The 14,273-nt window shown below is 44.1% G+C and overlaps 1 protein-coding gene across 4 annotated transcripts in view; it reads left to right on the forward strand.

Annotated features, from left to right (window-relative positions):
• The window catches only part of Plekhm3 (pleckstrin homology domain containing M3), a 168,459-nt gene that overhangs the window by 31,682 nt on the left and 122,504 nt on the right, over window positions 1–14,273 (forward strand). For all 4 annotated transcript variants that reach the window (XM_052192009.1, XM_052192006.1, XM_052192007.1 and 1 more), the window contains one exon: window positions 4,320–5,252. In XM_052192009.1, coding sequence (XP_052047969.1) covers window positions 4,320–5,252 — 933 coding nt within the window. The remainder of the gene's footprint in view (window positions 1–4,319; window positions 5,253–14,273) is intronic.

The following is a 14,273-nucleotide window of genomic DNA, read 5'->3' on the forward strand; positions in this document are numbered from 1 at the left end:
AGATGGAGGTAGGGTGGGAGAGTAGTACATGAAGCGTTGGAATAGAGGGAGAAATCCCACCAAGTATTGCTACTGCAGAGGCCTTGAGGCTTATAGAAGGGACACAGGGAGGGTTGTGAATAGAGTGTGAGAAAGGATCTTACAGACATCAGGACAGACAGTGCCCCTCAGAACATGGGTTATTGATGTGGGACTGTGAAAATAACATCATGAATTTGAAAGTTCCCATTTTTGTTAGCTGATGGTGGCGGCACATGCCCTTAATCCCAGCACTTGGGAGGTAGAGAAGCAGGTAGAACTCTGAGTTCAGTTCAAGGCTAGTCAGGGTTACATAGACAAACCCTATCTCACCTGTCTCAAAAAAAAAAAATTCTGATTGTTAAGATAGAGATACATCTATAGTTGGAATGATAATGCCTTAAAGACATTTACTTTCAGACATTCTAGGAAAATAATGAAATAAAAATCAAGAGTTAAAGAGGTAGAGTTGACAAAACAAAACATAGTAGAAACTTGGTGTGTGTGTGTGTGTGTGTGTATGTGTGTGGTGAGTGCATCTGTATGTGTGCATGTTTGTGGATACACTTTCCTGTGTGTATATGGAGACCAGAGACCAACAGCATCCCGTGCCTACCTCTGTCTCTCTCTACCTTGTTTTTTTTGAGACAGGCTTCTCTCTGAATCTGGAGCTCACTGTTTTGGCTAGATTGGCTAGCCTGCAAGCCCTCAGGCCCTTCCTCTCACCGCACCAAGTGTAGGCTTACAGATCTGCACCCTTGCCTGGCTTTGTACTTGAGTGCTTGGGATCCAAACTCAGGCCCTCATTTGTATTTACCTTCTGAGCCGTCTCCCTACACAATTCCTTTCTGAAGCTGAATGGATATCTTTCTACACATGTCTTTGATGGTATTTGAAATTTTCCATAATGGAATACTGACGGTTGAGCTTGGGAGCTTGGACTAAGTTAAGTATGACTTTTAGAATGTGTGAATGGGTATTCACATTAATTCTCCATATTAACCTGGCAAGGAATATGGAGAGGACTAAGAGAGACCCAGAAAGTTATGGGGTAGCCAGGAAGGAGGCAGACTGGCTCTTGATGAACATGGATGTCATGGGAATGGAAACGTTTTTGAGAGCGGATGAGGAAATAATGATAAAGAGGAACTCTGGTGGGCGGGGCACCTGGTGGGCAGGCCATGCAGAAGTAAGTCAGGTGCTGGCCGGAGAGTTCTCCCTTCCTCTTTAGTTAGCTGCAGTCATGGTTTTGATACCACTGCTGTGGGGAAGACCGAGAGGAAAGGGACCTTCATTAAACAGGAAGTGAGCCAGCTCTGACTGCCAGCAGAGAGGCTGGGCAGCGGGGAGTACAGGTAGTGGATGCACTTGCTTGCTTCTTAGTGTTATGAAGAATTTCTGTGGTTGCCTCATTATGAAAGTTGTGGGTTATGGTGATTGTATTTTAAAAAAGATGTTTCTGCATTTTCGGGGAAATGGTATAAATTTTATTATTGACCTATCTGAATCACTTAATTTCATTAAGATTGAAATTTTGAGCACTTTAAAATGCAATTAAATTAAATTAAAATGAGTTAAACTTCAATGTATAAATTAAAATGAGTTAAAATGCTAAGATCTAGGGAAAACTCCAACTATGGCAAAATAATGAGTTTACATATCTGTGTGTATATATATGCATCTATATATGTATATATACATCTATATCTTCTCATTTGTCAGTAGCAAAAGATATTTAAAATAAACTTCAGATCAAATAGAAAGTATTAGTTGCTAGACATCAGAGAGACATGGTAGTTCTTCAGCCCCCTATAGTTACAGATGTTTAATTCTTCATGCACAAAATTTAAGAAAATAAGCTATGAGCACTGCTGGTCTGAGAAAGGGATGACTCTCTGGGGTCCTCCCGGCCTTTCCTGCTTCCTGACTTGTTTATGAGTCTACGGAGACAGGATTTTTCATGGCAGCCTAGGCTGGCCTCAGACACAGCAGTATTCCTGTTTCCACTTCGCGCCCAGGCTCAAGCCTGGAGGAGAACAAAGAGACAGGTTCCTGCTGGGTGGCACACAGTGCTGGAGCACACTTAAGCTCTGCAGGGTTCCCAGTGGAAGTTCTTGTCCCTTCCCTCTGACCTGCCATCTACATCCCAGCAGAGACCTGGAGAGGGTGGGCATGGTCTGCTGTGCTGCCGGCTGAGGTACAATTAGTCTGGCTTGGGATTCCCAGCAGCCACAGTAAAAGGCTCTCAGGAGAGAAAGACAGGGAAGTGGTAATTTCTGTCTAAAAGCAGGAGAGGTGGGGTTTGCTTCACTCGGGGACTCGCAGCTGGGCCTCCAGGTCACAGGAGGGCTGAGCAGGGCACAAGCCGATGTCTGACTGAGAAGGCAGCCTGATGGAAACGGAGGGCAGAGGGGCAGCAGTGCCACTCAGCCCTGCGCCTCCTGCGCTGTCAGCAGAGGGCTGCCTGAGAGTGTCACCCATTATCTCTTTCTACAAAGGGACTAGCGTGGGCTGTGAGAAATTAACAGCTTTTTAGTTACCACAGAAACAGTAATGAATTAACATTAGGACCAGAGACGTAAAGCAGCTGAAATAGGCCTTTCTCCACCTCTTGTCTCTCCTTTTCTCTGGTGGTTTGGTATTTTAAGATGAGAACTAGCTAGTCTGTCTGTCCATCCATCTATCCTTCCCTGACTTCCCTCCCTCCCTTTCTTCCTTCTTTCCTTTCCTCCTTTGCAAGTGTGATCCATCTTCATGGGCTGATTCAGTTTGCAACTACAGTTGCTGTCTGTAGAATGTGTCAACAGAGAGATTAAGAAATAGCTTAAACATTAAAAATTCTACCAGATAATTTTTTTAAAACCATTCTCTCCCATGGATATTCTTTTCTGGCAGACCAAGGTCTCAAGAGACCAGGCATGCCAGCCTGTAGCTACAGTCTCTGGACCCAGGAAGCGGAGGCAGAGGAATTAGTTTGAGGCTAGCCTTGACTACAAAAAGAAAGCCTGTCTCAAGAACTAAACTCCCAGGAGGTCTCTGTACTGACAGTCCCTTTTATTAAAGTTCTACCTGGCATTCAGTGAGGTTAGCACAGATTAAAGATGCTGAGAGTGGATAAATTTGCAAGGAACGGGAAGGGAGAGAAGTTGGGAAGAGAATTATGCCCCTTCTGGGCTAGATGTTGTGCTAGAAGCTTTATTTCTAATTTAACAAGTACTCTTCTTTTTTGTTTTTCACTTTTTATTTATTTATTTAAGACAGATACTTGCTTTATGGTATAGGCCAGTATGGTTCTCAGTGTATAGCAGGCTGTCCATGGACTCATGACCTCCATGATCCTCCTGCCTCAGTTTTTCCAATGCTGACATTACAAGTATATACCTGTACCCACCTAACAATATTGTATTTACTAAGGACCTGTTCTTGTAGTGATAAGGTGATATCCTGTGCACTCTACTGTACACAGAAGGAAAAGAGATCTTACTCCATTAGTGAAGACAGACTTGAAAAAACAAACTTTAAAATATCATTTGCTTAGACATTAAATAGCTTATGATTATATAGTCTGATAAAAGCCTGTGATAGAGGAATAATGTTGTAGGGCTGCCTGATGCTGACCAGGGCCGCGTGTACTGATAAGATGAGGGAAGGTGAGAGAAGTCAGGAGTGAAGTTAGGTGTATAGTTGCTTACTGAAGTAGTGGGTGGACCCTTGTTAGCCAAGGGCACAGCATAAGCATAGTAGACTCAGAGAGAACTGCAGCCTGAGGAGAGGGCGTGACGGCGCTGGAGGGAAGGGCCCTTGCTGTCTCTAGGGCTGATGAACTTGCCTGAGGAATAGGAGTTTGTAAGCAGCACAGTTCACATTGTTTCTGTTCCCCCTTCTGGCTTCTCCAGCCTAGGAAGAGATGGGAGTATAAGCGGGGACTGGCTTGTGAGCAGGAGTGCGCTCGCTCGCTCGTGTTTGGAGCTCCATAGAGTTTACCCTGAAAGAGCGGACCTGGCACTGCGCCCGATGCACAGGCACCCGTGCTCTGTTCACAGCTTCTCAGTATTCTGTCTGGCACCCAGGCCTCTGCATCACATTGGCATTGTGTCCTCTGTATGTACTCTTGTGCTTGTTCATTGCCTTGGGGTGAAACGTTTCCCTTCTTGCCAGTTAGGTGCCACCTAGAATGTCACTATTTTGTTTCATCTGAACCAGAAAGATGTCACACCCCCCACCCACCCAATGTGATTGGTTTCATGTGCGTGTTTTCTCATAATTAATTATTACTTTGACTTTTCTTTTCTTCTTTCTAGAATACAAACAGACATTCCCAAACATACTGAAGAAGGGTTATCTGGAGATCAGGAAGAACCATGACAGTTACTGGCAAAGCTGTTATGCAGAACTCTCACCCTACAACTTAAACTTCTACAGCCTTGATAGCAGTGGCAATCAAAACCTGTATGCCACGTACCAGCTTTCCCACTTCCAGAGCATATCTGTTTTAGGCAATCTTGAGGCCAGGATGGTAGACACTGTTCTCTATGACAATTCTCAGCTGCAGCTCAAGGCAGAGTCTCCGTGGGAGGCACTGGACTGGGGGCAGAAGCTCTGGGAAGTTGTGCATGCTGCTGTGCCCAATCACCTAGGCCGGCACGATGAGATGGCAAACTCTCCAGGACTCGGTCATCAGGCTGACTATGCACAGAACCACTGTTTACAGAAGAAATCCAGTGGGCTGCTGGCCTCCCCTGTCTTGGATAGCCCCAAACAGTACCAAAACATCCTCAAATCAGGGACACTTTACAGACTGACTGTCCAAAACAACTGGAAGGCCTTTACGTTTGTGCTGAGCAAGGCCTATCTTATGGCTTTCCACCCCGGCAAGCTAGACGAAGATCCCCTGTTGAGCTACAATGTGGATGTGTGTCTGGCTGTGCAGATAGACAACCTGGATGGTTGTGACTCTTGCTTTCAAGTCATTTTTCCCCAGGATGTCCTCCGCCTCCGGGCTGAGACCCGACAGAGGGCTCAGGAATGGATGGAGGCGCTGAAGACAGCAGCCAATGCTGCAAGGAGTTCTGAGCAAAACCTGCAAGTCACACTGAGGAGCAAACCCAAGGGTCAGCCGGGCGGCCATGAGCTGCGGAAGAACAAGCGGCAGTCTGTGACCACCAGCTTCCTGAGCACCCTGACTACGCTGTCCTTGGAGCGGGGACTCACTGCTCAGAGTTTCAAATGTGCAGGTATGGAGCGTCCGTCCAGCCTGCTGCTCAGGCTGGAGAGTCCCCAAGCCCAACGTAGCAATTCACCTGTAAACTTTCTCATACAAGAGTCTAGATGTTTGTTTATAACAGTGTCTGTTTATAAAAAGTATCTCTCCTAGGAGAAGTGTACTTCATTAAAAATATGCTGGGTTCCAGGTCAGGTGGAGCTATGAAGTGAGACCCTGTCTTCAAAAATAAATAAAATAAAATGAAATCTGAGTAGTGCACTGGAGGCTAAGTCAGGCTGAAAGCTAGTGTGGGCTACGGGTCAAGTATCAGGTCTGTGAGGGCCACTCACTGTGTTACATTGCGAAGCCTTATTTCAGAAATAACCCAAACCAAACCAAATCTATCCATCCTGGTTATGGTAATATAAATAGAAGGAGCTAATGCTGTATCTCAGTGAATCAAAATGACTTGGCCAAACGCTGACCAGAATGGAATTTAGCCTTCCTGAGTCAGCCATGATTCTATCTCCTCTGCTTTCTTGAATAAAGATCTCTGTGACTGTGTATGTCACAGATGGTGTCATGACAGAACCTTGCATCCCAGCTAACTACTGACATTCCTTAGGCAAGGCAAGTGCTGTTCCTAGCTAGCGGCTGAAACTGATCATGACCTTGTCAAATCTTGTTACAGTAGAATCTCTAAAATCAGCATTGAGGACAGTGTGCAGGTGGCCAAAAGGAGGGTGAAGAGCAGATGGCTGCTGAGATAGGACAGGAAGCCCAGTGTCCTGGAACCACTGTGTAAGGTTGATGCAGAGTGGACCTCAGGCTCAGTGCGCTGCAACAGTCTAAACTCCTGTTAGTCCTCTTTACCCCCGTTCTTGCCTCCCACAAACACTGACACAGGAAGAGGAAGGGAAGAAAAGACCTCTCCTAAACCAGATTTGTCCATCTACTAAGCTAAATTAAAATTACTTCCCTTCCATTAAACCCCTAATTTGTGATAACTTACCACAAAGACAGACTTAATTGGAATCCTGACTGAGAAGTTTTAAATTCAAGCATTTTAGACCTATAAGTATGCTGTTTATTAGTGACCTGTAAGTGTGCTGTTTATTAGTGACCTGTAAGTCTGCTGTTTATTAGTGACCTGTAAGTATGCTGTTTATTAATTAGTAAGAACAAAGAGCTCACCACCAGCCAAGAGCAAGGTTTACACTCTGTTCTTGCCCTGCATTGAAAAAAGCACATGGTGATGATCAGAATGAAAACTCACACTTTAAATTCAGTGGAGTCATGATGACCACCTTTCTATTGGAAAACAATGGACTTTAAGGAGTGTCTCAGTGACTGTGCATACTTTGCAGTGAGGTTGGCAAAAGGAGAAACTCTGAGCCAAAAATACCAGCACAAACAGATGTGGCAGTAACCACCTGTAGTTCTAATACTTGGAAGGCTTTGAGGCAGGAGGATTGCCAGTTTGAGGCCAGTCTAGGAAAGATCATGAAAATCTGTCTCAGAAAACAAAAACATGTGGAGAGCCAGCATAGAAGCCACAGGAGACAATGTGTGTGTGTCTGTATATATGACAGAGCAGACCTTGTGCAGAATCAGTTAGCTACTTTTGGAAGTGGTTTTGATAAGAAAATACTACTTTTAGTAGTTTTTGTTTGTTTATTTGACTTTTTTTTTTTTTACTTATTTTAGAAATTGTTAGCATTTCAGTATCTCTTTGGTGCATATATTTTTATATTTCAAAATTCAGGCATTCAGCAATACTATAACAAGTGCTTATCAGATAGGCATCCTGAATTCATAATATACTTGTGTGACATTAGATTACTGATAGAGTCCATAAATTTCTTGTTATTGGAAAACAGGAGACTAGGCCAGCTTTGATCTCAAGGCGGTCACTGAATCTGCCTTAAGACTGTATAGTAAGAGAATGAAGGACGCCCCTGGTAGGCTGTGACGGCCGCCACTCGGCTAACACTTTTCACCTGTCTCTCAGTTTGCTTCCTGGAGGCGTCTGCATTGCCCATGTGTGGCATTGCATTGGGAAAAGGGAATGCTGGGGAGCAGGCCCATCTAAAGCTTGGAGGGATGAAAACCGAAAGGCAGAGAGGAGCTGAGGCACGGAGAAGGATGCCAAGTAGGAGAGGGGAGTATTACATAAGGAGCAAGAGCAGAACTTTCTCCCTGTGACAGGATGCCTCCCTTGGCTGTCTAAATCTGGAGCTTGATAAATCTGGATTGCTGGAGGAGAGCTGAGAAGGGAGCACGGGGAACCCAGGCTCAGGGAGGTCAGTGTACTGTGGGTTGTTCGCTCCGCTCCGCTGTCGCTGCATGGCTCTCCGGTGGGGTGCAGGTGCCTTTCCGGAACTTACATATGCAGTGTACGATGGGGCGTTCTGGAGTAAAGCCAACCTGCTTCATCCTCCCTTCCCATTAGGGAGGACGCTATCCTTGTGCTTTACAACGTGTGGTTTACAGGCTTTTTCATTCCTACTACTTAACCAGGAAGATTGGTGTCCTGCCTCAGGTTGGGAATTATTCTGTGTGTCCTGTAGGGGGCAGAGTCTCAAAAGAAAAAGAAAAGTAAAAACTGTAATACCAACCTGAATGTTTTTTAAATTAGTCGAAGGCTGTTTGTCACATCAGAGGTTGCTCTGGCAGATGGCCCTTTTAAGGATCCGTGTTTCTCACAGCATTGGTAATTTAAATCATTCTCTGTGCTTTTTGTAACTGCCCTCCTCCTGATGACACAGACTGGGGGAAAGCTGGAGCTGCTTCCCAGACTGTCAGTCAATCAGGTCAGCACGTTGGACTTCATGCATTCTTTGAGAAGCAAATTCACAGACTGTCATGGCTTTAGTGTATCTCTTTAAACTGTTAAGTGTTTAAATGCTGCTTAGTCCTCCCCCCCCCATTAAATATTTTGGATGAATAAGTGCTAAGTGGAAGGTTGCATTGAGTAGGCTCTTTATTCTGTTGTCATTTGGTTGCTATTCAGCCAAACCGCATATAGTGGCTTTTGCATATATAAAATAATGACAGTTGGCCCTATTTCACTGAATTCTTTCTCTAAGTGAAGATTTCTTCTTAGGTCTCTTAAGTTTTAAACAGTTCCTACAGAGAAAATGGAGCATGACCATACCAGGATGCCCGAGGTTATGGTTTTGAAGCTATATGCTGAGCCATACCTGCATATTTTTGCCTCGTGCTTAGACTTCAGGTAGCTGTGTATGGTGGCTGCATAGCTTCCCCTCCAGCTCTGTGGCTGTTTAGGATGCTTTTGCTACCGAAAGCTAACCATGGTCATGCCTGTCTCCTGGGAACCCCTGAGCTGTACTTGTTTATTTTCTGCTTGCCCAAGTACTTGGGTTTGCCTGAGGTCAGAGCCTTAGAAATGTGGATGTAGCCCCTTTCCTCATTAGACTCTAAGCAGCTAGGAAAGCCAGATTGCATTTATTAAATAATTACATTGGTAACTGCCAAATAGCAGCCACGGCCAGATTCACAAACATGATAGCCACCTTCCAGATTCCAGAGCCTTCAGAGGTAGGTAGTGCCATGCACAACTGTAGGAGATCATTTCTGGACTATCAAAAGGCACTTGATACAGCTGACCTTCATGTTTGACCGTGACATCACAGAAAGTTCTTGAGCAGAACAGTGCCTGCTGTTCGAGGTGCTGCAGAGCTGTTACTTGGGGGTGCTTTAATATGTCCTCTGCCAAAAACTTCTGCAATAGAAATAGAGGTGTGCTTCTTTAGTGAAACTACCGCTGGAATTCAGAATTGTATTTGACAATGAGGAATCTGTGATGTTAAAATATTAATGCTTAAAAGGTGATTGTATAGTTTATTAAAATATTTATGAAGTACATAGCCTTAAGTGGTTCTAAATTTGGTTATTCATAACTGCTGTGTAAATTAGACTAAAAGACAACATGCTCATTTTCTTTAGGAATTTGACATGTGCACTACTCAGCAGATACATGGTTTTCTTGCTGTTAGGGCACACAGTACTTTTCCAGCAATTAAGAAACCTAGCAATTGAGTACAGTAGTTTGAAGAACCTGTGACTATGGTGTGACAGGGATGCAGTGCTCACCTTCAGAATTGCTCCTTGTGTGACTGTTCTGTTCTGTAATCTGGGTGTGATTCGGATGGCCCACTCAGGGCTGTGCTCTGGAGTGGAACTGACCTTGAGTGTGGGAAGGGACCGAGAGGGCCTGGGGACCCCTGCCTTCCCTCTGCTGGGTTTACGGCTTTGCTCCCTGGCTGCTGTTCAACCTCTGGGACTGCTGTTGGTGATTGTGCGGCTCTGGCATCAAGAGCTGTTACTTTCCTTTTTCTTCCCTCCAGCCCTTGGGAGGGGAAAACTCTAAGGGGGGAAAAGTTTTGCTGTGAATTCTTCAGCCATTTAGTGCAAATTCCTGTAATTACCGGCATTGTGTCTCCTCTGAATGGCACATAATACAGCAGAAGCCATTCCTAATTGAGACCTTACAGGAGGTACAAATCCCCTCTTTGTTCAGCCTGACAAATTAGTGCCAGAAAGTGGCAGGGTCCGAATGGGAATCAAAGGCAAGAAGCACAAAGATGGGACTTACGGCTACAGTAATAACCCTCTCTTGTCCTGAAGGAAAAACGTAATGACCGATGAAAATGAAGGCCTTTCCCCCCAACCCTGTGTGTGTGTGTGTGTGTGTGTGTGTATTGTTGTTGTTGTTATTGTTGTTATTGTTGTTATAAATTCCCTTGACATGACAGCACCTCGGGGCTGCTCTATTTATTTAGTAAAAGTGATTAAATAATAATACAACAGGGTAGCCCATTGTTTCCCTGGGTACCCCCATCTCACAGACCCCTGTTGCCTTGGCTAATTGATTGACAATGAACCTCTGAAAAAGAAGTTTGTTGTTAGGACCTGGGATGTGGCGCATCCCTGCACCCTGCTGTGGGCATGCTAGGTTCCTGTTTGGACTGTACTCCAGTTTTTCTTTGCCTCACCTTACTGCTTCTTTCTTCCTTTGCTCTCTTTCTGTCTTGGTTACTTCTCTGCTTCTCTTTCCTCCCCAACACTGACAAGCAGGTAGTGGAGAGTTAGAATTTTAGTACAGGCTTTGGAGAGATTTATCTTTGGGGTCAGCTCTCTATCGCTGCGGGGGAGGGGGGTAAGAGAGAAAACAGAAGATAGAACGAGGGAGGAGAGGGATTGCAGGTGCTTTCTGGCTGTTTTTAACGTGTGGGAATTGTTGTCTGGAAGTAGTGTTTGCTCTAAGATTTTTTTCCCCTCCCTCAGATTCCTTGTTCAATTGCTTGAAGGGGAAAAAAAAATGTCCTTACACCAACAGCATTTACATGTTGGGGGAGGGGGAGTTTGGAGGCAGAAGCAAACCCTATTCTCAGGGGCTCTCAGTTCCTGAGAAACCAGACTTATTACTTGCCGATCAGATGAGATCAGATCTGGCTGTTTGTTGGTGTAACTCAGGACCTTAAGGGTGCTGGAAGCTGTGGGAAGATGACCAAAGCCTCTAGGCAGATAATTAATGTGCCCCCCACCCTACCCCCTCCCCATTATATATGCTCAACTGCTAAGCTGAAGATAAATCCCTAATTTAACTCTGTTACAGCTGCAAAAACAAATCATTTTAAGCCCCCAGGAAAGCAAAATATGTTAAACAAACAGTATCGACCCTGCTAATACCACGTGGCATTTCGTGTGATAAATGAGGGCGTATTTCTGCAAGTGCCTGCTTTATGACATCCTTTAGACATAAAGGATACCTTCACCTTAGCAATACAAGCATTCTTGATAGAAAGTCTAGAGAAGTTAATTATTCATTCGGTGGCTACCAGTTTGGAAGTAAGCAACAGTTCTTTCTGTCTTGGGTCTTATTGGCCTTGAAGTAAATCCTGCAAAGTGGTAGTTGTTGAGAAATAGACATTGAATCTGGCAGCTGATTGTGCGTGTGAACCTACTTAAAGGAAGATCTCTTGGTTCCCAGGTGCAAAGAGAAGTAGCTATGCATTTTACTCTTAGGGGGAAAAAGTATAAACATGTTAGGGAAGATTTGTTTTTATCCTATGTGAAAAATTAGGGAGTAATTTGGTGTACTAAAGTGGCAAGTCTTCTAAGGAAATGAACTTGGAAACCAAAAGGCAGAGATTTTTGTTTGTGTTTGCTATCCGTTTATTTACTACTGCTTCATATTTGTCTCCCTATTGGTAAGAATAGTAATAAAGCAAAGATTTATTTGATTAGTGTATGGGAAGGTAGAGAATTAGAGGAAGAAAAACAGGGAAGAAAATGCAAATATATATTCCAAGGTATAGAATCAGCTTTAATAAATAAAAAGCACTTAATCTGATGTTGCATTGTTATGTCATCCAAATTATCTTGTTACTGTTTTGTTTTGTGCTTTCTTATACAAAGGAGTTTTGTGCATGTGCAAATACATGTCTGTGTGTGCACGAAATGGCTAAAATTTATTTCTCCTACCTTGAATATGAACACAAATGTTGCTTGTAATAAAAAAATCTTCAAGTAGAATTTTTTTGAGACAGGGTTTCTCTTTATAGCCCTGGCTGTCCTGGAAATCACTCTGTAGACCAGGCTGGCCCGGAACTCAGAAATCCACCTGCCTGTGCCTCTCAAGTGCTGGGATTAAAGGTGTGCACCACCAATGCCTAGCTCTAGAATTTTAATTTTAATGTTCATGTCAACAAATATTTAGAAGGGAGAAACCATATTATTTATTTATTAAACTTATTAAAAACCTTACATGTATCACACACATTCTCCCAGGATCCATTGGATATGTAAACATGTGGGCTGTGCCCTCCAAAGTTGTGCAGAAAGCCCCTTCCCTCAAATGGTGTGTAAAGATACTGGAGGGAATGCTCAAGAGAGTGAGTGTGGGTGGCCACTGACTTAGAATCCCCATTGTGATTTGAAAGCTGAGGAGTTGAAGTGGCCTTCCATTTTAACTCCATTTTAGACTTTGTTTTTAATCTCCAAGAAAGTCTTCTTGGCTTTTATCACATCTAGTATAGATGATATTGTATGCCCATTATGCAGTAGGTACCATGTGAGGCACAAGAGAAGAGAGAGGTGTGGTCTGGAATGCTCAGGATTTAGTTGGTTGTTGGTTGAGGATGCACAAAGGGAAATGAGGCTACTAGATATGAGGTCAGGTCTGCCGCGCAGTGCCTGGTGTTTAGAAAGACACGGAGGGGGGATCCGGGAAAGGGGAAATCATTTGGAATGTAAACAAAGAATATAGAAAATAAAAATATAAAAAAAAAGACACACCGGCATCTGACCTAATCCCCAACACTGTGAAACTGGGTTATCAGAGGTCACAGTTATGTTGTTATGTTGTTGTGTGAATGACTGGCAGTTTTACCAAGTATTGCTGACTGATAGGTCCATGTCAGTCTACAAGACTGTCCGGGAAGATTCAGAGTTTATTAAGGACAAACATTGGAGTCCTGCCTGGGTTTCTAGTTCTTCTACTTGCGGGTTCTGTTCCCTGGATAAATCACTTCATTTCTCTGTACTTTCATTTTTCCCATCTCAAGTGTGAGATCATAATCACATCCACCTTATTACTTTGAGTGCAGATAATTTGAATTTAAGGGCCGAGGACAGGGCCTGGCACCTAATAAGGCTAGCTTTTATTAATATTTGCCTACATAAGGCAATTGCCCCCATAGAGATCGCATAAATGTACATACCACAGTTACAGCTATCACAAAACTGAGTTGGACCACTAAGATGTAAAACGACAGAACTGAGCAAGAAAATTGACTGCAGAGATGGAAGGCAGAGGAAACGTAGCCAGCAGCAGTCCGTGTAGGCATACAGACGAGGCAACTGGGAGCCAGCAGTGGGCTGCTTTGGCTTTATCAAAAGCATTTACACAGCAGCCCCTCCCCCAATGATTACCTAGCTGGTGGGCAGCTCAGCTGGTAAAGGCACCTGCTGCAGAGCTTGCTCGCCTGAGTTAAATTAGATCTCGAGACTCACAGGTAAAAGGAGAGAACAGACGTCTGACCTCCACATGTGCTCTGTAGCATGTAGCACACCCCCCACATGAGTGGGTACATACGACATAAACTTTTTTTTAAAAAAGAGAGATATCCTTGATGTCCTCTGTCCTGGCCAGACCACATCTGGAATTTTCAGTTACAGATGCTGCTCTTTAAGAGTAAATACCCACATCTGTTGATGCAGAAGATAGGGAAGATACTAAAAGCAGTGTACACATGTGACTAGAAGAGGGAGGACAGCATGTTAATGTTACATATTTGAAAGCTGCCACTTATGAAATAGGTTGTCTTGGTGTAGTTCTATTTGACTAATGTAACAGAACTACCGCAAGTGGGTTGGACTTCTTGTGGCCAAGGGAGAAAATGAGCAGAGGCCTGTCTAGTGGGATTAGAAGACCTCGAATTTCAGATGCCAGGATACTTAGATTGAAAGCTAGAGAGGTGGCTCAGAGGTTACAAGAACTGGCTGCTTTTCTAGTGGTCCTGGGTTCAATACCTAGGACCTACAGGACAGCTCACATGATCTATAACTTCAGTTCCAAGGGGTCTGGTATCCTCATAGGGAGGCTGTGGACACCAGGCATACAAGTGGTGCACAGACATACATGCACCAAAACACAAAACAAAATTAAAATAAAAACATTGTTTAAAAGATACTTAGCCGGGTGGTGGTGGCGGCGCACGCCTGTAATCCCAGCACTCTGGGAGGCAGAGGCAGGCAGATTTCTGAATTCGAGGCTAGCCTGGTCTACAGAGTGAGTTCCAGGACAGCCAGGGCTACACAGAGAAACCCTGTCTTGAAAAAAACAAATCCAACCCCCCCCCCCAAAAAAGATACTTAGATTGTGTGAGTTTGTCTCTCTATAACACCGATGTATTAATTCAGGCTTTCTGCAAGTGTTTATTGGGCGCCTGCTAAGCTCTGAGCACCATGCTTGGTATACAGAAAATAAGACAGCCCTATTTTGTGTAAGTAATTATGACACAAT

This window comes from Apodemus sylvaticus, chromosome 9 (assembly GCF_947179515.1).
Source record: "Apodemus sylvaticus chromosome 9, mApoSyl1.1, whole genome shotgun sequence".
Lineage (NCBI taxonomy): Eukaryota > Metazoa > Chordata > Mammalia > Rodentia > Muridae > Apodemus > Apodemus sylvaticus.